Source organism: Echinococcus granulosus (assembly GCF_000524195.1).
Source record: "Echinococcus granulosus chromosome Unknown EG_S00076, whole genome shotgun sequence".
Taxonomy (NCBI): domain Eukaryota; kingdom Metazoa; phylum Platyhelminthes; class Cestoda; order Cyclophyllidea; family Taeniidae; genus Echinococcus; species Echinococcus granulosus.
In genome coordinates, this window is record NW_020170456.1 from 343021 (window position 1) to 364977 (window position 21957).

Here is a 21957-nt window from a genome sequence, read left to right on the forward strand (position 1 = left end):
AACAGCTTTCGGTTGATAGGCTTCACGAAGGGGGAGGGGGTCGCACGAACTTTTCCTCACTGGGGGGTGCACCTACTCGCATGAATAATCGGGGACCATTCTCGATCCCAACGGAACTCTGTGAGTACCCTAGGGCGCACTATGGATGCCCAGTGGGGTGGAGAGTACCCACGTCTGCTGCAGAAAAAGTTAACCTAGGGTCCAGCAGAGACATGACTGTGTGAAAAGTAGACCAAACATAAGTCGCTCCAGTCAAACAAAAAGTACAAAAATTAAAATGTGGATGTTAAACATGTGTGCACATGAGTGTAGAAACATTGATTATTGAGAACTCAATGATAACAAAAAACTTCCTTTGGACAGTCAATCATAGATCGGAAGTAATCCAAGCAGTTTGTAGACCAAGGAAGGGGACCGAATTAACGGATCGTGGAAAAAGACCTAAGCGATGGCCAACAAGGAATCCTCCCAGATGTGATGAAGATAATCTAAAAGCATTTAAGACAGAAAGAGAATTAAAACACGAGTGTACAGATGCAAAAGCCTCTCCCTCTCACTCGCCTACCCGCGGTCGTGTAGTTGGATGTGTGCGGCTTAAACAAACGAAATGGTTTAGAAGACGTTCCGTTGGATCATTATCCACACTCAACTCGACGTCTGTGAAGATCAGGGCACATATAGCCCTTTGTACATTGGGCACACTTTCTAACAGATTCTGAAATCCACCTTAAGACGAGTCGCAGGTTATCATTTGAGAAAACCCACTATAGCGGCTTACCAGGCGTTGAAAAGGCAATTTCATGCTGAGTAATCCCACAGCTCCTATCGTCCATGCTGAAGGTGTCCTTCACGATGTTTACCAGACGCGGTCGGTTATTGGTTCTGAGTGCAATGGTAAAAGACGTGGCATTTAAACCTACAAATTTTTGAGGAGTAGACGTACATCTCCCATCCGTCGTGAAACGGCCAATTTTTGAGAGCAAATCCAGACGGCAAAGCAGTGGTCGGAGGGCTGATCAATAGTGGCGCGGTTCTCCTGCACCAAACCCAACGCTATTGCCAGGGATATGGACGTGATCGATGCACTGTCCTCGAATGGCATTTGTAACACAATATCCGTGTCGGATTGAGATATCTCTGTCAAGAATCTAAGCTGCAAAAAGGCAATGATAAGGAGGTTAGTATGAGTTATAAAATTGCGTGTCCAATGAATCCACGTACCCACCAATGATGAAGAAAAGGAGGGAAAGCAGTCTAAAAGTAGAGGTAGGCGACTACTGAAACGACACTGAAAGACGCGATCTTCGATGAGACAATTTTTGCATACTCTGGAGCAGTTTGCCATAGCAGACTTGAATATGTGGGTACGACCCATTTCGTGGAGGCCCATGGATGCGATTCCCACCGGCACGTCACAGACAGAACACAGGGTCGAATTTGACGGTACCTGCGAAGTTCAGTAGGAACCATGCCAGTGCAAGTAACACCAGATACCAAATTTCAACGCAAAATTAAACGTATTTGGGGACGGATAATGAAAATTTAGGCACAAAAGTAGGAGAAGCAAGTAAATGCAAAGAATTTTCGAGTTACGAAGTCTTTAACTGAAGGAATGTTGGTCACAGCATCGGACGGAACTGTATTCAGGTAGTGTAAGTTGGAGGGTGAAGAATTGTTGACCTGTAAGAAGTATATAAACAAGAATTCACCGTCGACTACCTTTTCAATGCAATAGCTGGCTTTGTTTCGATGCTTTTTGCCATCCATGTGCGCCTCTAGTTGGCTTTTAGAATTTAACTGAAGATTGCAAACACTGCAAAATAACGCAGATGTAGAGTCATTAAGGTTGATATTGGAAGAGTTAGAAGGGACACGGTTCAAGGCATTTATTGAAGGTTTAGTAAATGTAGCGCCTTTATAGGGATCGTCACCACCCTCAACAACGTAAATACCCTGCAATGAGCAGGAAAGCATTTCCAAACCAGAACAATCCATGTTGGGTTCCTACAACTACAAATTAGCCTTACAAAAAAGGCACTACCTGTCCTCGAGAGCCCAATACTTGCTTTTGCCTGTCAATGTGCTTTTTTCCTTTCACGTGAATATCAAAATTAACTTGGGAATACAAAGGGACATCGCAAGTTGAGCAGTAGAATTCCGACTTCCCGGAAGAATGAGGCACTCTCGATCTTGGATTAAGGCGATCTGTGAAATCAACGACTACAAAAGGTGAGGCAGAAGAGGTGTCGATTGGTGGGGGACTTTTACAGCAGTGAGTTAGCATTTCAGGTGCCGAATAATGTTCGGAGCAAGTAGGACATGTCAGGTCAGATGAATCTGACCTTGGTGAAATCTGCCAAGGTTGATAACAATCAAAGCTAACACGATCCGAAAGCGTTAATGCATGCTCGCATCTCCTTAAATGCGTTTTGCTGCTTTGGTGAATTCGCAATTGCTCAGGTGAATTGCAATTCTTGTTGCATACAGTGCAAGAGTATGAAGAAAATTTACTCATCTAAAAGTCAATAGAACAAAAACACTCAAAGGCAGAGAGCTCAGGAATGTGAAATGACGAAATCACCGTAAACCTTTACCTACCCAATGAGGCTGCCACTTAAAACTGCGCTATCCTTTGGCCCATATAAACAAAATATTATGAATAGGTTTTGCTAATTATGCAACAATATTAGTTCGTTCAAATAAAATCTAGAATCAACCTTGGGTTAATTAATACAGGATGCTTCCGCCCACAATAGCCGGTACCAGAAAAGGCCATCGAAACAACACCCTCCTACCACCTCCCACCACCACCAATCCCACAAAACAACCAACGCGCATCGACCTCACACCCGCGGAAGTGCACACACCAACCCCCCGCCGAAGGAGATTCTTGGGTCCAACAAGCGTCTCATTTTAAGAGGAATATGAAACTTCAACCCGAAATCTCATCCACGTCGACCTCTTTTCCGCCTAAGGTCGAATGATATCTCGCCGAAGTCATTGGATTCTCCCGAATCGATGCAGATCGCCTCAGTGTCTGAAATTTCGGGGATAGCTGCAGCCGCACGCCTTGTGAGGCCAAAGCCTCTCCGAGGGGCCTTACCGCCAAATCCACGTCTCCCACCTCCTCGTCTGCGGCCGGTGGAATTTTGTTTTTCAGAAATCGAATGGGCACTCGAACTTGGTCGATCGCAGCCGGTACGAAAAACATTTTCACCGTCCTCTGACACCTCCTCAATGATATTCAGAAGCATTTGATCTTCTGTTTCACCCCGCGACTCATCTGAAGAGGTGGCAACGAAGGGGCTGGTTATCCGTTTCAATCGTCTGCGGGTAGATACAGATGTGTCCGATATAGCTTCCTCTATGGACTAAAAGGAAAACTGTAAATAGTCGGGCAGTGAAATTGGGAGATACATTGCTTGTGTGGACAAAATCTGTCTGCCTAGAGTTGAAGCTGTGCCTTACCCAGCATCATTATTTAATTTTTTGTAATTCAGACCTTTGGTCCACTTGTAACGGGTCGACTATGGGAGGAACAATTGCCCTCCCCGTGATTTCACCAAAATTGGTTCAAGAAAGCTACCCTGAAAAACGGTGACGAAGCCTCGTGCAATACGAACACTTCAGGTGAATTTTCTCATTGACTTTGACCATGCGTTCAAGGCATACAAATGAACATTGTGCTTAATCACAGGTGCTTTGAAAGTGTTGCTTTAGACAGGCATGAGAAATGGGACATGGTTTATACCCCGTAGCATTGACGCATATTTTACCTGGGCATTTAAGGAAGAATGCACATTTCAAATCAAGTGATGGTAACATACCTCTGTTTTGACAGAACCGGCATCAATGACTGAAGCGGAAGGAGTAGATTCGTGCATTGGAGGTCCTGAAAATTAGAAAACAATTAACCAAGATGTTATTCCCGAAGTCAACTCCTGCAGATTAAAGAACAGAGCGGTTCTTTCCTGGAACGAGAGGATAATTTGATCGTCTTAAACGTAGCTACAGACGTTCGACACTGAGCTAGTAAGAAAAAAGCAGCTTCCCAACCAACTACCTCCATTCAAATGTGACAATTCTTACAGTAAATTCAAAAAAAGGCTGCCATACAAAGGCAGTTGTACGACGCGCTCAAACACGACCGAATATGAGCACTTCTTGCCCTGTCAGGCAGCCTTAATACTAATAACTCACGAATTAGATCCAACAATGTGAGTTTTGCACCAAACATCTGTGCCATTTTCTTCACTATTCCAGCTAAGTAAACGATCTCTACACAAACCAACTTAGGTTGCGTCACATTACTAGCGCCAGGCATAAAGACCGAGACAACCAGAGGAGCTGGAGAAGAAGGCATCACTTAAAACGGACGTTTCATGAGAGTACCAAAGAACAAGGGAAAGTGGTGTTGAAACGCCAGTAGAACTACCCAATTTCCCACATAAAACTATCTTAGGGAACGATTTAGGCATATGGTGACTCGACCTTACCACCACTTGCAGCTTTATCATCAACCTCAGCTTTCCTACGAATGTTTGCGAATCGCATGACCTCTGGGATGATTTCCTCTTCACCACATCGGACTTCAGCCAGATGACCCCGAGTCTGAGCCATCATCTTTGCCACAGTAGTGTGGATGGCCTCGTTGTCAGCACCAATGACGAAGTGGCGCAGCGCCGTGGCCATCTCCACCTCGGTGAGGAGCTCTAACTGGAGCTTAGAGTTTGAGGCAAAGTAACGGCTGATGAAAAATTCCACATCGTTTACTGAAAAGCCGCCTCGCTCCGTTGCGGAATTCAAACCTGTCCCGGGCTGAGAGAAGGCAGTGGTGTTAATGGCGGTTCCACGACACGTAGCGTCATCGCGCTTGGTAGTGAAGGTGATCAGGTCCTGAGAAATGTTGAAGCAAAAGTAGCCTTAAATTAACCAAAAATGGACGATTTCCCTTTACACAATCATCCACGAAAAAACACGAATCACACATAGCAGATCGTCAATAATTTGAGATGAAAGTGAAGGAGAAGTGGTACTGACCTTGGGATTGGCCACGCGTCCAACAAACTTCTGACCAAATCGAAGTGCGCTGAATCTCTCAAAACCACCGCTTGTGTCAACGCGCAGTCTGACCAGCGGTTCTGACGGCTGTTTGAATATCATCGCTTCTGACGCACCCTCCTCTGCCTTCACCACGCGTTCCTGCTGACGTGATTCTGCGGTCACCACGACAGCTTGATCGATAGCTGCCTGGATGCGCGCAGTACACAACTGCTCCACGCGCAAGCCCACATCGGGTGAATTGACGTCTACCTCTGATAACTCATCTTTCAATACCACCTCCTCGAACACGAACCTGCGTACCGAGCGCAATGGCAGTTTAGTCAACTGGAAATGAAAAGACAACACACTCGAGAAAGATGGCGGAATAAGAGGCGAAACAACGAAGGACGCACCTTGAATTCCATGTCTCGAATCTCCAAGAGACCGGCACACTTTTCAACTGCTTCGCCTTCACTCAACGAGGTGGCCACCGAACTTCCCGGTTGGATTACGTAGAAATTGCCCGTACCATTCCACTCTGGCTCAATTCGACAGCTGTGCTCATGTCCCCAAACCACTAGATCGAGAAATGAGGGCAAAAAGTTCTCTGGAAGATATCCAGTGGGTCCATGACGAACTCGGTTCTGATGAATTACCGCGATCGAAAACCACTCGCCCTGGTCCGGTCGAAGAAAGGTGATCTTGTTGTCACGAAAGAGACGATGCAAGCGCTCTTCTCGAATCGCGCCAATTCCATAGATTGCCAAATTGGTAGAACCCTTGCGAAACAAGAGAGGGCTAACTTCCAGTTCCTCCACACTATCGAATTTGCCGAAGAGGTTGATGAAACCACAGGTGTGGAGGAGGTCTGGAGGACAGACGCTGCCAAATCCGCTCGGGTCGTCGTGGTTGCCGTGGATGGCGAAGATGGGGAGGCCAATGTTGAGATTTAAATCGAGGTAGTTGACACCAGGATAGGAAGTGTTGGCGAAGATGAGCGCAGGATTGCTGAGCAGTTCGAATTGAACTGGGCTTTCGTCGAGGCAGTGGGTGCGAAAAAGTCGGAGGACTTCATTCAGACATCGAATGGAGGGACGAACCTCGTGGAAGAGATCGCCACCTTGCAGGATAAAATCAACCTTATGTTCTTGTCCCAAACAGAGAATTTCTTCTAGAGTCTTAAAAGTGTCGCTGCCACGTATTCCATCTTTTTCCATATAGCCCACATGATTGTCGGAGGTCAATAGGATGCGAAATGTGTTGTCTAGACCCTGATCAAAGATGATAAAGTAGTGTTAAGATTGCAAATAATAGATCTCACTAGTTCATACGAATTCAATTTGAAATTAAGAATAGATACATCCATCCAGTCCGTGGTTCAGGGTATGGTGCAAATTCATAAGGGCAGATAAAACATCAATTGCCACAGCAAAGTTTACGTTCTAAATAATAAACTACTGTATTTGGGACAAAACAATGCCCATCTTGGCTTCAGTTAGGCAAACGTGAGTAGAGTCGCACAATACATCACAGAGCATCTAAGACAATATTGCAGTAGAATATCAATACCCGAAAGTAGTGAAATGACTTCAACGTTAATACAACAGAAATAATCACTACCGCCCCACCGCAGAGGCAATTTACAAGGAGCCTAAGGTCTAAGCTAACTTCAAGGTCATGGGCTGCGTTTGTATTCCCGGTAGCAAACAAAATCAGCAGAGAAAAATAGCCAAATGGGTTTCTTCCATACTTTAAATTCTCCAATAATTTTTTATGGCTTGTTTTATTTTATCACCATATTGTCAGCGTGCATGGAGAACACGTCTGGAACCCTACATTTTGAAGTCCATAAAATTGTTTTAACCTTTAATATTTTTAAATATCTTTTTAATAAATTTCGGTAAAGTTTTAAATATAGGAAAACGCAATATTTAACTTTGATAGTGCCTGAGGCCGAAGTTAACCACCATTATCTCCCCCACTTGGAACTTTTGATAAAGAAAGTTTGTGAATTTGAGCACTCATAATGGAACAAGTATGAACAATGCGAAAGTAGTTATCGCACGACAATGGTTAGGCGGTAATTGTGCCCATGCCTAAAGCGCGCGCCCTGGAATCGCTTCAGTTGGTGGTTGGTTAGCCCCTCCTAATGGGTGCAATCAAACGCCCCAGCAAGAAAGCCTACCTCGCGGTGATACCAAACGACCCTTGCGTTGAAACATTTTCCCCCTTTGGGATGACTATGTGTCAGACCCGTCAGAATCTAACCTTAACGACTAGAAGCAGGTACCCCGACCGACTCAAACAGGAGCTTATAATAGAACAATAACTTTGACATTGATCGCCATAAAATCCAATTAAGCAAGGTGGGAAAACCCCATCGGCAGGTGCATGTCAAACACTCCGTCACACACAAACACCCCCAGAAAAGCAAAAAAAGTACCATAGTGCGAACACATTAGAATGCATAGAAAAAAGGCAGATACACAGTCATAAATTAATAACAGATGGAGACACACACAAGCAGACACATCAAGAGATTGACAGAGAACAGATGTCCGAGAGTTAGTTGAAAGCGAAATGGCAATGAACGTGGAGGAGACTAGCAACTGTACAGCTTGTCACCGTCCATTGGCGGTCGAAGCGGAGGCGGTGGTGGCGGGAAGAGGAGTGTGGTCGCAATAGCATGCATCGCACACGCGATTGGGCCAGTCGAGCCCCCGCTGTGGCACCGGCTGGCGGCGGCTTGAGCATCCTGCACAGACGCCTCGCCCGCACGCTCGGCAGTGGTGGATCGATAAACGCGCACCAAAGGCGCCACCGCACAGCACGCATTGCGTACACTCCTCGTCCGGCTGCCAGTAATCTGGTCTCACCGCTGCTTTCACCAGTTCTACATGTACATACAGTTAAAATGTTATGCCCATTCGCTTTCACCTCCTAGAATGGCAGCTACGATTACTACTAGGCTTGACCAAAAAGTAAACGGTGATGAAAAAGAGGAGACGCACGCTTAGGAGTGCTGAAGACAGGAGCAATGTAGCCTGCAGTGGCGGAGAGGAGTTCAAAAACTCGCCGACTGGACGTCCCAGCGGAAGATCTAGGGATATCAGGACTGCCAGAATAACGTGAAGCCATGGCAGTGGAGGCAGAAGAACTACCATTGGAATGGGTCTTCGAAGCGTAGCAGCTGTAATTTGCAGTGGATTAGTCAAATTGAACTGACTAAGGAGTATTGAACTCTTTACACAACGACAAAATGACAGTCCTCTAAAGTACGAGGACCACTATCAAAGTCGATACTTTAGAAAATAATATGAAAATGATTAATGGGGGACATCTTAAAAAGTCACAAAGATAAAGATCACTATCGACTACAGGAGATTGTTTAAAAAACGCTTTAGTGCCAGCTAACCACTCACCGATCGCACACCCGCACAGCCGCTTCCACATACCCGCGATCGGGAACGGGGATACGGTGTTTGGAGCAGCTGTCGCATACCCCACGACCACACGCTCTACAGTGATGCTTCTCTGCGTCGTCTGTAGGCGACACTTTGGCGCCGGCAGTGTCTGCGGAGCATACGGCAGAGGGGGAAGTGTTGAAGGTAGTGGCGTTGGAGCTAGCGGAGGTGGGGAAGAGGTAACCACAACAAGCACAGTTGATGATCTGCGAATTGGGCTGCCAGTAGGCGGGAGCCACAGAGTCTGCAATAAAATCGCTCAAGAGACGCGTCGGTGGGCCGGCCAATTGAGAAACCTGCTCGCTCACGCTAGTAAGACCATCCACCACCAGTTGACCAAATGGATGCGCGCCCTGTAAAAGAACAATGGCATTAAAAATTTAAGCAGCCGGTACACTAATAATTTGTAAAACATAGCAAACAACAGGCCTGGTATAGATTAAGATATAAAAAGGAATTGGAGAGCAGGTAGGTCTGGCAATGTGGGTTCGAGAGAGCGACTGTTGGGGGCAATAGTCATGTGATTGACCTGTAGGAGGGAGGTCTCGCCTGGCCAGAGGTGGACAACCTGCCAATGGATCTGGGGCGAGTCCTCGGGTGGGGGATTGCCGGACCAATGAGCACGACTACGGTACACCACACCGTGATGTGGACAGCTCAGTACGTAGCCCCACCACAGGTACTTCATCACTCCCGTAACCGCATTCTCCCTCTCCTCCAGCGCCTTGGGTACAAGGACTATGGGACGGCCCATCGCGTAGCAGCGCTGCAGGAAGATGAAGAAAGAGCTAACACAAATGCTCTTTGAAAAAAGACTAAGAAAGGGCCCTGTCTACTTCATAGCCAATGGAGCAAACTAGGCTAGTTCATTTAATCAGAAGCACTAAATGACAGGTCACTGAATGTATGCACAATTTTGGCTTCAATACCGCTGCCATGAACATCCCTTCCCCATGACATCAAACCTACTAGATATTACTAGTTCACAAATGCATGCCTAGCAATGTAGCAAACAAGTGCACGAAAAACTACTTCAAAAGGGGCGAAATAAGCTCTCATGAAGGATAGGCTAATCGAAACCAAGACTTGGACGAGGTTGGAAAATTTGTTTTGAAGTAAGAAAGCTGTTGGATCAGGATTTTGGTTAGATTGGAAGAAGTGAAATTGATCAACATTCCAATTTCTGCCGTTGTAACTAATGTGATCCAGGTCCATGGAATTGAGAAAGTAGGTAGTCCGATTACTTGTTCTGGCAACCATTAAGCAGCGAAAGATGATATTTCCCGTTTTTTAACCAGGCTTCAGCCTCGTCTGAGCAAAAAAATGACTTGCACATGAAAAAGTGAATAGTTGGCGAGACGGTTGGTGGGGGGTCAGGCAGGAGGAGCCCTGTGTCACAGCAAGACTGCTTCTTCACCCGCCTAACAGTGAAAGAACCGTCCATTTCGCCTGAGATTGTTAGTCCAGTGTCAAGTTGATAACCATATCAGGTGGAGAGCATGGAGGATGAGAATGACGTGCTATCCCCCTGTCGTTTATCCCAAAGGGCAGTATGAGGTCTCCTTACCGGTAAGTCAAGTGATAGTAAGAGGTCCTGAGTCGTCACCCAAAAGCCAAGGATAGGATTTACCTTCCAATAGCTGGAGGACCGGTCCAACTTCTTTCTAAAAATGAGGGTTTTCTCGAACCCCCTCTTTGACCCAACATCGTTGCAAGACTACGTGAGTTTCATTAGCTCGCCTGGGCATATACTGGGTGAAAAAGGGGCAAATAAAGCATTTACAATCAAGGAGAAGTGACAAGTAAATGCACCACAACAATAATTCATTCTGACAGACGAGGTTATTTCTGATCCCGGACTAATTAGCGGAAACCAGCTATAGCGCAATGAGATCCGTGTTCTTGAAAAACGTGAAGCATTCGATCAGCTAGGCTGAATCGAAGAATTTCTTAATTATCGTCTAATCATTGCTGCTGCTTCTTTCGCTTTCGCCTCGCCCCTCTTTCATGCTTTTTCCCCAGCATTGAAATGCCATCATCTTCACTTGTCATTCGATGATAAGTGGAGGTATTTTGTTTCTAGGTGAGCCATAAACACGACTTTAACATTGGCTGATTTCAATGTGGGACTGGTACTGACTTTGCTGGCCCACTTTTCTGAACACTTCCCATTGTTCCATGACTGAAAACGGGCTATGAATTTGACCGAAGGGTGAAAACACTTTTCTGTATTTGTGACTAACATAGTCGTAGTCTTATTGGCAACAATGGGATACAATCAAGTATTCTTTTATTGAGGTCTTAACTTCGGAAAGTGTACAGTCGATTTGCGAGGTGTTTCAATATCCTTTTCATGCAAAAAGTCGTGCTCAATTACGAGGCATCCCAAGGAATCCAGAAAAGGCATATCAACAATTTTGTAGGTGACTTGTAATGCATTTGGTGCAAATAAGGGCCCTGGTGACCTTAGCCAAGCGCGTAGATACCCTATGGTGGATTAGTCAATCAGATCATGGCATGTTAAGGTCGCAATTTGTCCTTAAAATCTGCCACTACGATGACGCTTAAAACGATTTAAGCTTATTCACCACTTTATATGAAGTCTGTCTCTTGGAAAGTGGGATAATTTTAACAATTTTGTGGCTGCATATATACTAACCACCCTGTAGCCCGTTCCTCAAGAAGACGTAATGACGCATTGAAACTAGTAGAAACTTGTCAAATTTACGCCACCATTTATATGGACACATTAAAGTACCACATTGACATGGTACCCCGTTTTCTAGTCGCTACTCTTTTCCTCTCACCTTGAGCTTTCATACCATTAAGTGTCGATTAACCTTGATGGACGTGTTTCCATCTTGTTTGCTTCACTAATTTCAACTCAATTTCTAAGGCATGCGAACCTCACGTCAAAGTTGTTCTGTAGCATTTGGAAAAAAGTGCAGTGCAGTGATGTTGCCGTTGGTGGTAATGATAATGAGAAAGTTCCCCGAAACCTACGTACTGCAAGGGTTAAGGTGTGAAGTCTACTAAGTAAGTGGATACCACATGGCATGAATTGACGGATGACAGAACTATCAATTTGTTTCTCTCCTTCTCTATCTCCGTTACAGAAACGCACCGCTCACTTTGGAGTGTTTGCTGACTGGCTGAAATGAAATGAGAAATGACCTGTGCCGTTGCATTTAGGTGTACATCAGGCTCAGGCCACCCACTCACCACTTCACACTTCTGAGGGCGTTATCCCCACACTATCCGCCGATATGACCACCCTGGTCACACACAGAGTTTGTGCATGTGTGCAGTAGACTGAAGACGCAATTTTCACTAACTGAAGGTCCGATCCCAATCACGGTTAAGGTTTGTCTACTGCATCCTACTGGCCAACTGGGATGGAAAAGAGGAAGTTACTGACCCATCCTCATAATTAGCATTCTCTCCGCGTTACCTTCCCAAGCTGCAGGTGATGAGTATCACCCTTTCAGGGGATCGGACACAACCATAAGAGCGACGGACAGCTACGGAATAAAATGCTGGTGGAAACGGAGACGACTAGGAGGCACGGACTAAACCGCTCGCTTCGAGAGATAAGACGCTGAAATGGTGAAATTCACAGCCAGCCTGGCAGCAAGTTAATTGAGGTACACTTCCAAAAACAGTTATATACGGACTAACTCACCTTGCAGTAGTAGATTTTATTCTGCAGTAAAGGGGAGTACTCGCATCCGTCTCCTAAGTCGCGAGTACGCGACTGATGCGGCACACCGGTGTGGTTCACGCCCAATTCACATCGCGCATGGCACACGGTGCAGCGGGCGGGACAGGTGAAGTACTCTTGAACAAAGGTCAACGTAGTCGCCGCCGTAGCTGCTGCATCTGGAAGGTCGTTGGCAAAGTGCTGACTCAAGCCCAAAAGCGCGCGGAAGATGTGCTCCAGTCGACGCGGCGCTCGTACCGACGTCTCCAACATTAACTCATCCGCAACGCGCACAAAAGGCTACAAGGAAATTAATAAACGAAAGCAGATTGGACCTTTGCATGTTTGTAGAATCACTCGTCTACGAGTCCTTTAACACATATGTGTAAGATGTCACATAAATGTAGGGCGCCAATTTTCTTATCTGAGTCCAGGCGTCACACATATGCGACACATCAAGTTTGGAAAATAACAAGATTTATAGAAAAAAAAGGAATGGTAAAGTAGTAGAGGTCAAATTGGAACAATAAAGAGCATGAGATGTGCTGGTAGAAGTGCCTCAGAGACTCTGGCACTAACGGTTTTAAAGGTCGCTCAATTCAGACCTCATCGTCATGCCACTGACCCCTCCATTTTCGCAGTGCTTCTGCAAGCTAATGAAAGACCTACTTGCAAACAACTAGTATAGCTAGTAACGCTTCTACAAGCGGTCCCAAAGTGGCCTTTTTGACCGCCCAAGATTGGTAGAAAAAGAAAAGAAAGCGAATTAAAATTGGTTTTTATCTTTCCATGTTTATTGGGTCATTTGGGCTTTTAAGTTTTCTCCACCGCCGTGTTCACATTGTCGTTTAGCAGCTCCACACCTAAGACAGTCAATAGCAATTATCCCAGACCTTCCATAAACCCATCAGAGTCGTTTAGAAACGGCAATCCTTGGTAATGCCTTCAGAAGGAATATGAAAACTTCCCATGGTGCATCAAAAAGAGATTTCCACATAGATTAGTGGGTTAACTATTACACAAAGAAAAGCGCTTGACTCGGAGATTTGAGGTACTGAAACCACTACCTCAAGGATAAAATCAGCAGTTGCGAGCTCTGTGTTTAAAAAGCCCCCTTCTCTAGACACTAACAGTCCTTTCCCAACTGCTTCTGGTTCTAATCCACTCCCATTTCACAAATGGTTATTTAGCAAGTAATTGTCCACATGATACCAAGAAAAGGTGAGAATATTGCAGGGACAAGGCAGTAACATCCTCCTCCTCGTCCTAAAGTATGGTATGAGGTCTTGGGGTATCTTGCAACACAAATAAGGTGACGTGCCTCCCTTCCATTGCTGTCTGCATCGAGCAGGCAAGTGGTAATTGATATTTGGCCTTCAGCAGTGGACTCCACAAACAAGCTGATAGGTTACGAGATTATACGGAAGACCGTATGAGCCTTTGTTCACATGACCACCAGACAGCGATCACTTACGCAATCATCTTTAAATGGAAAAATCGTTCATTGAGTAAATCATAACACCTGTATAGTGGTTTTAATATACAACAGTGGAAGAGGATTTCGAGAAAGACTGGTGTAGGTATCCCTTACACCGCTTTATTATGAACGACCGGTGGTGGGGACAACTTCAATACGAACACGCACGTGGGCGGTGTCCGGACTCAAGAAAACCAAATGGGATGGTCGTGACCACTAGACTATATATGACTAATCAAGAGGTGGTAGGATTGGCCATCATCCCCTGATTTTGCCCCAATATCGTTAGGTCATTTTGAATCACATGGCAGCTGCTGTGAGACATTAGAAAGGACAAGAATGACGTGGAAAACAAGGCCAAGGGGAAGGAGAGGTGTCACGCCTAGCAATGATTATTGTTTCCGACCCTCCCACTTCCATCGTCGTCCGCCCCAATAACCCCTTTGTGTGTTTAAAGCTCCAATAAAAGTTCAGTCATGAAATCTGAAGGATCTACGCAGGTTTTTGTAAATTGGATGGATTTTTGCACAAAATGATCCACACTCAGGTCACCTCGTCTTTAGCGATGGGTTCAGCTTCCTTAATAAATCACACACTCCAAAATAAGTGCTATTAAAAATAGACTAAATTTATTTGGCTATCATAAAAGAGGAATAATTGACAGAGCCACAAGATACGTATGAAGACAAACGGAAAGTAGGGGAGGAGGAAGGAATGGAGCAAGAAATTCAAGAGTTCATATCACCAGCCACATCCAGTTGATTAGGGAAAACACTGCTAGTTAGAAACATAACTCCTCAAAGTGATGCCAAATTAATTCGAAAATAAAAGCTTCCTTCCTTTAAAACAAAATGAAACAGATAAGGTCTTCATTACAATAACATTTTCTAATAGCATAAACAACGACACTTGCTGTCATGAGAGAACGCAGATCTCCACTTTCAAGAAGCCACCTACCCCTCTGAAACACGTCACGGGGTATAAAGGTTGGGACCGATGTTTAACAAGAGAGGCTGATATAGATAATTATTAAGGCCTCCAGTCAACATGGAAAGTGCCTGAAGGACAATTTGGTAGCAAAGGCAGAAGCTTAACTACCCATCCATTATGAGCACACTCCACTTCTCCCATTATTCCCGCATTAGATACAAACATGCATACCACTAGCGTCCATCTTAACACCATGGTGATGGGCGTCATTAATAATTTGCAGGAGCGACCAATTGGTTGAAGAGGAGATTAATCACACGACACGTTTCATTACTATTTCACCTACTGTTCTTCCGGCCTACTTAAGGTTTCCAGTGGAGAAGCAGAGGCGAGAAAACATCCAAAGTGTCACACCCGTTTTGATTTGAAATGAGATGTTCGCAGACGCGGTGCGAAATCCGCAGGTTACGTCACGCCGGCGAGAAGGTTACCAACTTGCTGGCAGTTTTAACCATACGGCAGGAGTCATGAAAGCCGGAAAAGGCTCAATTGTTCAATCCGAAGGTCTTCAGGCATTATACTAGCCTCCTTCTTGCCTCACAATTGTACGTAAAGTTTCCCTTTTGCTTTTGCGACGGACGTCATGAGGAAGATACTGCTGAAAGTGTGGTAGGAGTGCGCACCAGTAGGTCGCCTCCGGTGGAACTTGAAGAAGAGCTCTTTCAATATTACAAACTCATTTAAGGAAGGAATTAAACACGCAACACTTCGCCACTAACTCACAACGACGACTAAACGGTTTTTTGTTGGATTTAAGTTACTATCCGGACTTCCAGATGGGTGAAGAATATGAGGACATGGTTGTCTAGGCGGACATTGATGTGAGCGACAAAAGCAAGATGATAGTTTGGGTTAACAACTCACACTGAAATTCGTGGATCCCGAGGCGGTCTGAATTCCAACGTAGCGAAGATTGGAAAAGGCGTCCACATTACGATGGATACTAGCAAACCTCTTCTTCAAAAAGGCAGTTCCTGTGGAGTAAAAATGGATGAAACATCTTGACATTTAGATGTTTGTGAAGAAGAATTAACTGACAACACTTGAACTATTCATTTTTTCCCATCCTTTATAAAAAAGGGAAGAGCCCAGTGATTTCTCTTTGGAGGAGCAAAACCACGAAGCGGTCCTCGATTCGTTCCTCTGCTAACCATTGTCAACGAACGTTGTTAAGACTGGGAGTCAAGTATTACCTATGCGAAGGGGAATGGATCGAAGTCTTTAAAAGAGATATCAAAACGAGTCAAACAAATACGCACTTTGGACAGCTTTTGACTGCGAAGTGGGAAAACCACAAAAATGAGCGCACATACATGGACAGATGCATCCGCCAGTACGTTCCAAGTACGTTTTGCAGACCTTTGATGAATAAACTACCTGACAATAACCTTTGACAGGTTGAGTGACCGTAATATTGAGTTGATTCATGAAATTCACGAAATCTCACCTGCTTTTGACTCCTCTTAGCTATTTAAAGGGCAGCCAAATAAGTTCAGTTCTAGAAAAAACACCTCCTAGCTATCTCTACGATTCTGCCGCACACTCGTTTGCCAACTGCCCCGTCCGTCAAGGGAAGACGATAATCATCACTTGGGCCCTAGAGAAACACAAAGAAGGCAACACATAAGACCAGCATGAGGCGGTGTCTCCCTCTAATTCGCCTTACGGCTAATTTTTGCGGCCACATGAGGTCACTCGGCTTCGTGTGAGAAAAGAACCTTCATTTAACACAACGAAAAGCCCCGGACAGTCTTCTAGAACTACTATACCCTCAAAAACCGAGGCTAGGCATTGCCTAAAAGCGTGTCAACTTTATAGTCAATCAACTTTTCCCAGGCAAAACGCTAACTTCTTATCGTGCAGTGCGGGAGTTGGGAAAGCAAAATCCGTAAAACCGATAAATGTGGGTTAATTACGAAGCAATATAGCCTTCAACCCAAAGGTTAGCAAAATGGGCGGTGATTTTGCCTCATTGCAAAAACAGCTCAAGGCTGGGAGTTAGCCAACTTCCACATGAAAAGGGCAGGATTCAGATAATGCAGCAGTGGGAGAAAAAAATAACAAACTTGGTTAATTATACCACAAAGTGATACCCTGGCACTTGCAAATAAGCCAAGGGCTAATTAAAGGTGTTGAGGATAATGTGTTAACCGGCCTGAGCAGAATTTCAATAAAGGGAGAAGTTAACTACAAGGCGACGAGCAAGTGATATTTAGGACTTCAGGATGAAAAAAAGCTTCTTTCCATTAGAGGGTCATCAAAACTGAGAGATCGGATTGGGCCGAATGCTGTCAAACAATCGAGAAGTTGATATTACAAAGACAGCAAATCGAAACTGATCCATGAATCAGTAAAACTCGGTAATGTGAATCATTCGACATTAATAGATCGCCCTAGGAGAGAAACAAACAAGCAGAAAGCAATTCGTGTGTCCAAATGGGAGGTGACACGCTCACAATCGGAGGATAAACCGCGGGAACAATAAATTACCCGAAATCCGAATGCCAAGATAAGAACGTCAGAGATGTAAAGTGTCCAAGAAATGTGTAAGTCGAATTGTCAAGCCATCATTATGAACGTAGTTCCTACCTTCAAGTACACAGAGGGACGCTGCAAGTCAACTAGAAAACAACTCTTCGGAAAAGTTAAACGGTGATGTCAAAACCCCCCAAATCCTCTGGGTCCGAATGCTACCATAAATTGCGCGAGGTGCTTTGAGGTCACATTGATGAAACAGCAGGGAATTTGACCCCTAAAACAACTCAAGTGCTACCAGAGCCAGATACCAGGTAATTCTGGAACTTCGCAAACCGCTTTGACGCTGTAATACAAGAAAACCTTTGCAGTTTTCGATCAAAAGGTTTGAAAGAAGAGTCCACCTAGCGTACGTGAATTATCAGTTACAAACCACCGACCCTGTGAAGAACATGAGCCAAATTCCTACCTTTTAGTGCATCCAAAAAGCACCCAGAGCAGCTTACAAGTGGAGATTAACGGCTATTCGACTAGAGATTGCCATTCACGTAAATATTTAGCTATGTCGATGAGGGACATGTACTACCTAATGCAGGTCTACTAAAATTTTCGAACGCACTGAACTGGACTTCGATTTCTAACTATAGAAGAATCACCTCAAGACAAAAATTAGTGAGGGAATAAGAACCGTTAATTATCTCAATCCTCATTACTTTAAAAAAAGATGCGATCCGGTGACAGAATGACCTAACATCCTACACAACACAAAAAGTCAGATTTGTCAAGTATTTGGAAGCTTACTGCTTCATAAAGGTCAAAAGGCGTTATTATTCAACGACTGAACACCCTAAATGCAGATACTACCTTCAGTGGCACAGATGAAACAACTGGTCAGAAAAGCCAGATGGTGTAGGACGATTAGGCCCCAAGATCCTGGACAAGTGGGAAAAAATGCTCAACATCATGACACAGGTAGGTACCTGTAGTTAAAGGAAAGACCAAATCATTCCGAGATAAGGATCGACATTCAACGTTTAAAAGATGACAGTATTATCAGCTTTCGAAAGGTGCTTCTTCCACTTGAATGCAACCAAACCGCCTGAAGTCAACCAGGGGCCACCTCAAGCTGCCGATCAACGAAAACGCGGAAAGCAACCACTTGGATCACTTGGAAATCCAGAACTCTAAATAAGTCAGGTACTCAGAACTCAAGTCGAGCAAATAAAAGTCCCTTCAAAGTACGGCTAAACGAAGGCTCAAAATAAGAAGTAGATACAATTGGACTCACGACGAGGACGCCCGCACTTTGAGAACCAAGGAAAGTTGGGCACCTCTGCGTTAGAGTGGCAGAAGAGAGATGTCGAAATAGAAATGAATCTACTCACCATCCGCATCATCAACAAGAGGAAGAGTGTGGCGGGTCTCCTGGAAGATGAGAACCGCAGGACCGAGTTGGCGAGCGGACCAAGGGAGTTCGTACTGCTGAGCCAGGGCCTCCAGGTGAGGCTGGAAGTGACGAACAAAGGCGTCCGAGGCATCCGCCAGGAAAGTGAACATGTCCGTATGTAGGCGATCAGACATGGATCGGTACACCACTACGTCAGCCACCGCGAATACTTTCAACAACAGCCGACGCTGACGGTTAGGGTTTGCAGAGGTACCCAAAAGGCCTGGATAGAGACAAGGTTGAGTGCAAAAGAGCGTGGATTATGATGGGGTAATTTCGCAAAATTTCCTGCTAATATTACAAGAGGGTGACGATCCCATTATTTTGGGCCCTCATGTCACGCATGTGACGTAGTACTAACCAATCCATGAAAACCAGTCGAATAGAATCGTGGCCCAAATCAATTGGTTACGTGCGAAACAGCCAACTAACCCGGCGCAGATTGCTTCGGTCGCCCTCATTTAATGTTGGAGGCGGTCGAATTGATCAATTCAGCAGAGGAGATGATTATGTTATAGTACAGAACCTGGGTCACGGTTGCTGACTTCTTCCGAAACTCCGTTAAGGCACGCGTGAGTAACCAATGTGATTTATATTGGATAGCCGTAAAAGACACAACATACAATGGTTTTGGCACTAACGACTCGACAACATCCTGAGGGATAGTCTTGGCAGACTTTCTAAAGATCACATCTAGTCACTGCGATTGTACTGGATAATAGCATAAGGAATGTAGAGTGCGCAAAACATGGTGTGAATTAGGATACCATAACGCGCGCTGATTTACCGTTTAGACTAACACATTTCAGGCCTCCATAAGTCAGGCGTCAGTAGGGGACGCAGGCACACCTATAATTTTTTTCCCGTGCATTTAGAACTTAGTTCGAATACGTTGATAGCCTTGTCCATGAAATATCTCAATAACAGCAAATGCGTCATCACACTCTTATTGGTTTCAGCACAAATGTGAATCACTTTCCAACCACAAACCTACAGACAGTTAGGCCATAACAAAATGAAATGAGGGTGCATGTCTATTCCAGGAAGACTCGAGTTTGAAGAAGAAAAACATTACTGAAGGTGGTTCTAGTAAGTCAAAACATCAGCATTCCGAATGCGATAAATCAAAGTAGCGAAACGTACAGTCCTGTCCACTAACTATTTTATATCGTAAAAACTAAGAGCAAAACAGGAAAGTAGCGATAACTTACCATGACCAAATCTCGGAAAAAGTCAAGAGAGGTTCCCAAATACCCCATTCAGGAACATTGGCATCCATAGAAAAAGGCTGCTTAATTATCAAGAGGAAAAAATCTTCTGTGGAACTATACTGGTTCTACACTTTGTTCCCAAGATAAGGCTTCAAGTCAAAGTATCATAGTTCCTTAATTGCCTTAGCGGAGCCAAACTTTTGAGGCTGGTTGACACACTTCTCTGAGATGTTTATTTGCAGAAAAAAACAGCAGTATAGAATTTCAAGCCATATGATTAGAGCGGGACTTTTACTTGTCTAACCAAAGTGATTTAGATGGTCTTTTAGTCTAGTGAAAATGATATGCCAAAAATAGTTTTTTGGCCAAAAAGGAGTGTGACTAAAGTAGAGGCGAGTATGTGTGTGTTTGCACTCAACAGACAATTACCCATGTTTCAACAACGACTAAATAATAATACGGTAAGCTAAGCAGAGGCCGATCGGAGCAGTTAATAATGCTGAATTATCAAAGTACCATTTTTGCTGCAGTACTAAAAGAAAACGGTCAAGTGGGTGCAACGAAAGACGGAGAAGCATCAGAAAAAAAATAATGGGATGTAAATTACGAAAGGTCTCTGCGGAACAGGTTGTTGCACACCGAGAGGCAGGAGGATGTGTCTACGGGTTCGTGAGTTATTAGAATAAAATGTACATCCCCACGAAGCAATATGAAGACGGACACACCTAACGGTTAAACCAAAATAGAAAGTGCTGCTAATAAAAAATGTCATCAGTCGGGGGCTCACCAATGAAAAAAAAGTGCATTTCGGGCAAGGGTTTACGTCTAATCGAATATCGGATTCTGGAACTGTCAGCACTCTCTCAGACACAAGTGCACAGAGAGGACGCGAAATTGAAACAATTACGCAAAGTCAACCAAACACCCACCTTCAGTGTCGAGAAGAAGATAACCACGCTGTGGCTCGAAAGCAGCCCAAACTCCGAGTGTACAGTTGGATTGAGATGAGGAGGTAAAGAAAACATCCTCTGCACCATCACCAGCACCTTCAAGGCAAAATGCGCGATTCAGGGTGTGTGATTTTCCATCCCCCGTGTTACCCACGATGGCTAAGGTCTTAAGCTTCATTTCTGGCGGACAGCCAAGGGCGTGAGCTAGGGCGACCGAATCATCAAACTGGAAAAGAAGTGAAAACCATGAAATATCACTGCAAAAAAAAGATGCCTTATTAAAAAAGCAAATCTACCAAGAAATTTTCATTTGCATCGATGATTTTAACGGATTTAGGGGGTGTAACAACATGTTCAGAAGGGGATTCCTTCATCAAGGCATCTTGGTCCGGGTCTGGTAGAGCACAAGTCATCTAAGGCAAAACAAAGAAGTCAAAAGTGGTCGAATAAACTAAAAAAAGAAGTGAGACGAAAAGTGAGTACAAAGTAAAGGAGGTCTGGTACGAAGAAGTTCAACTCGGAAATACGCTTTAAAGATGATTCAATCAAAGCACTCACCCACAAGAACTAAACAATAAAATTATGGCATAATATAATGGGAAAAGATAGGAAGAATTTGGGACTGAAAATGGCTCAGGAAAGCCATAATTAAGAAGCTAGCAGAGGTTTCACCATCCATGTAACATCCTAAAAGCCAATTGCATTGAACCAATCCTTTAAACTCGGATTCAGAGGCCAAACTTCCCACACGAAACTAAAAAACCAGTTGTGACCTGGCATTATATAATTAATATGAATCAAAAACAAATGAAGAAGGCATGCACAACATTCCATGTATCCAACAAACTCCTAACGTGTAAACTCCGATAAACAAAACTAGGGCAGAATAATTCGCGCTTCCGCGAGGCATTGGCAGATGCAATGAAGGAGAGCACCTCCATTCAGAACAGCAAGCTCAATCAACTTTGCAGCACTTTACATAACCCCCTTTAATTCATAGTATGCTAAAACAATAAAATGTAAGTAATGAGTCAGAAAGTTAGTGCTTTTGGCAACCCTAAAATGTTTATCAAAAAAAAAGTTTTTGGTTTTTTTTTTACAGAAAAGCATTTTACTGTAAGGATTTAAAAAAGTTAAAAGGAAATGTCAGGATTGTAAAAAAATTGTTAAAGGAGTCACGCTTATTGTAATTTGTAAAAG

The 21957-nt window shown here is 44.3% G+C and overlaps 1 protein-coding gene across 1 annotated transcript; it reads right to left on the reverse strand. All coding sequences in view use genetic code 11, as the record gives it.

The window, feature by feature from the left end:
* Window positions 1-139: 139 nt before the first annotated feature.
* Window positions 140-21667, reverse strand: EGR_07419 (Zinc finger FYVE domain-containing protein; the record flags this gene model as incomplete). Its single annotated transcript, XM_024496668.1, has 24 exons — window positions 140-174; window positions 779-882; window positions 921-1153; window positions 1328-1447; window positions 1594-1680; window positions 1720-1953; window positions 2042-2220; window positions 2960-3371; window positions 3828-3892; window positions 4201-4347; window positions 4497-4896; window positions 5041-5388; window positions 5457-6314; window positions 7743-7936; window positions 8055-8233; window positions 8466-8616; window positions 8704-8860; window positions 9037-9273; window positions 12190-12507; window positions 15539-15648; window positions 18535-18819; window positions 20737-20983; window positions 21054-21170; window positions 21605-21667. The coding sequence occupies 24 exons, from the start codon at window positions 21665-21667 to the stop codon at window positions 140-142; spliced, it is 5280 nt and encodes a 1759-aa protein (XP_024348955.1).
* Window positions 21668-21957: the final 290 nt, after the last annotated feature.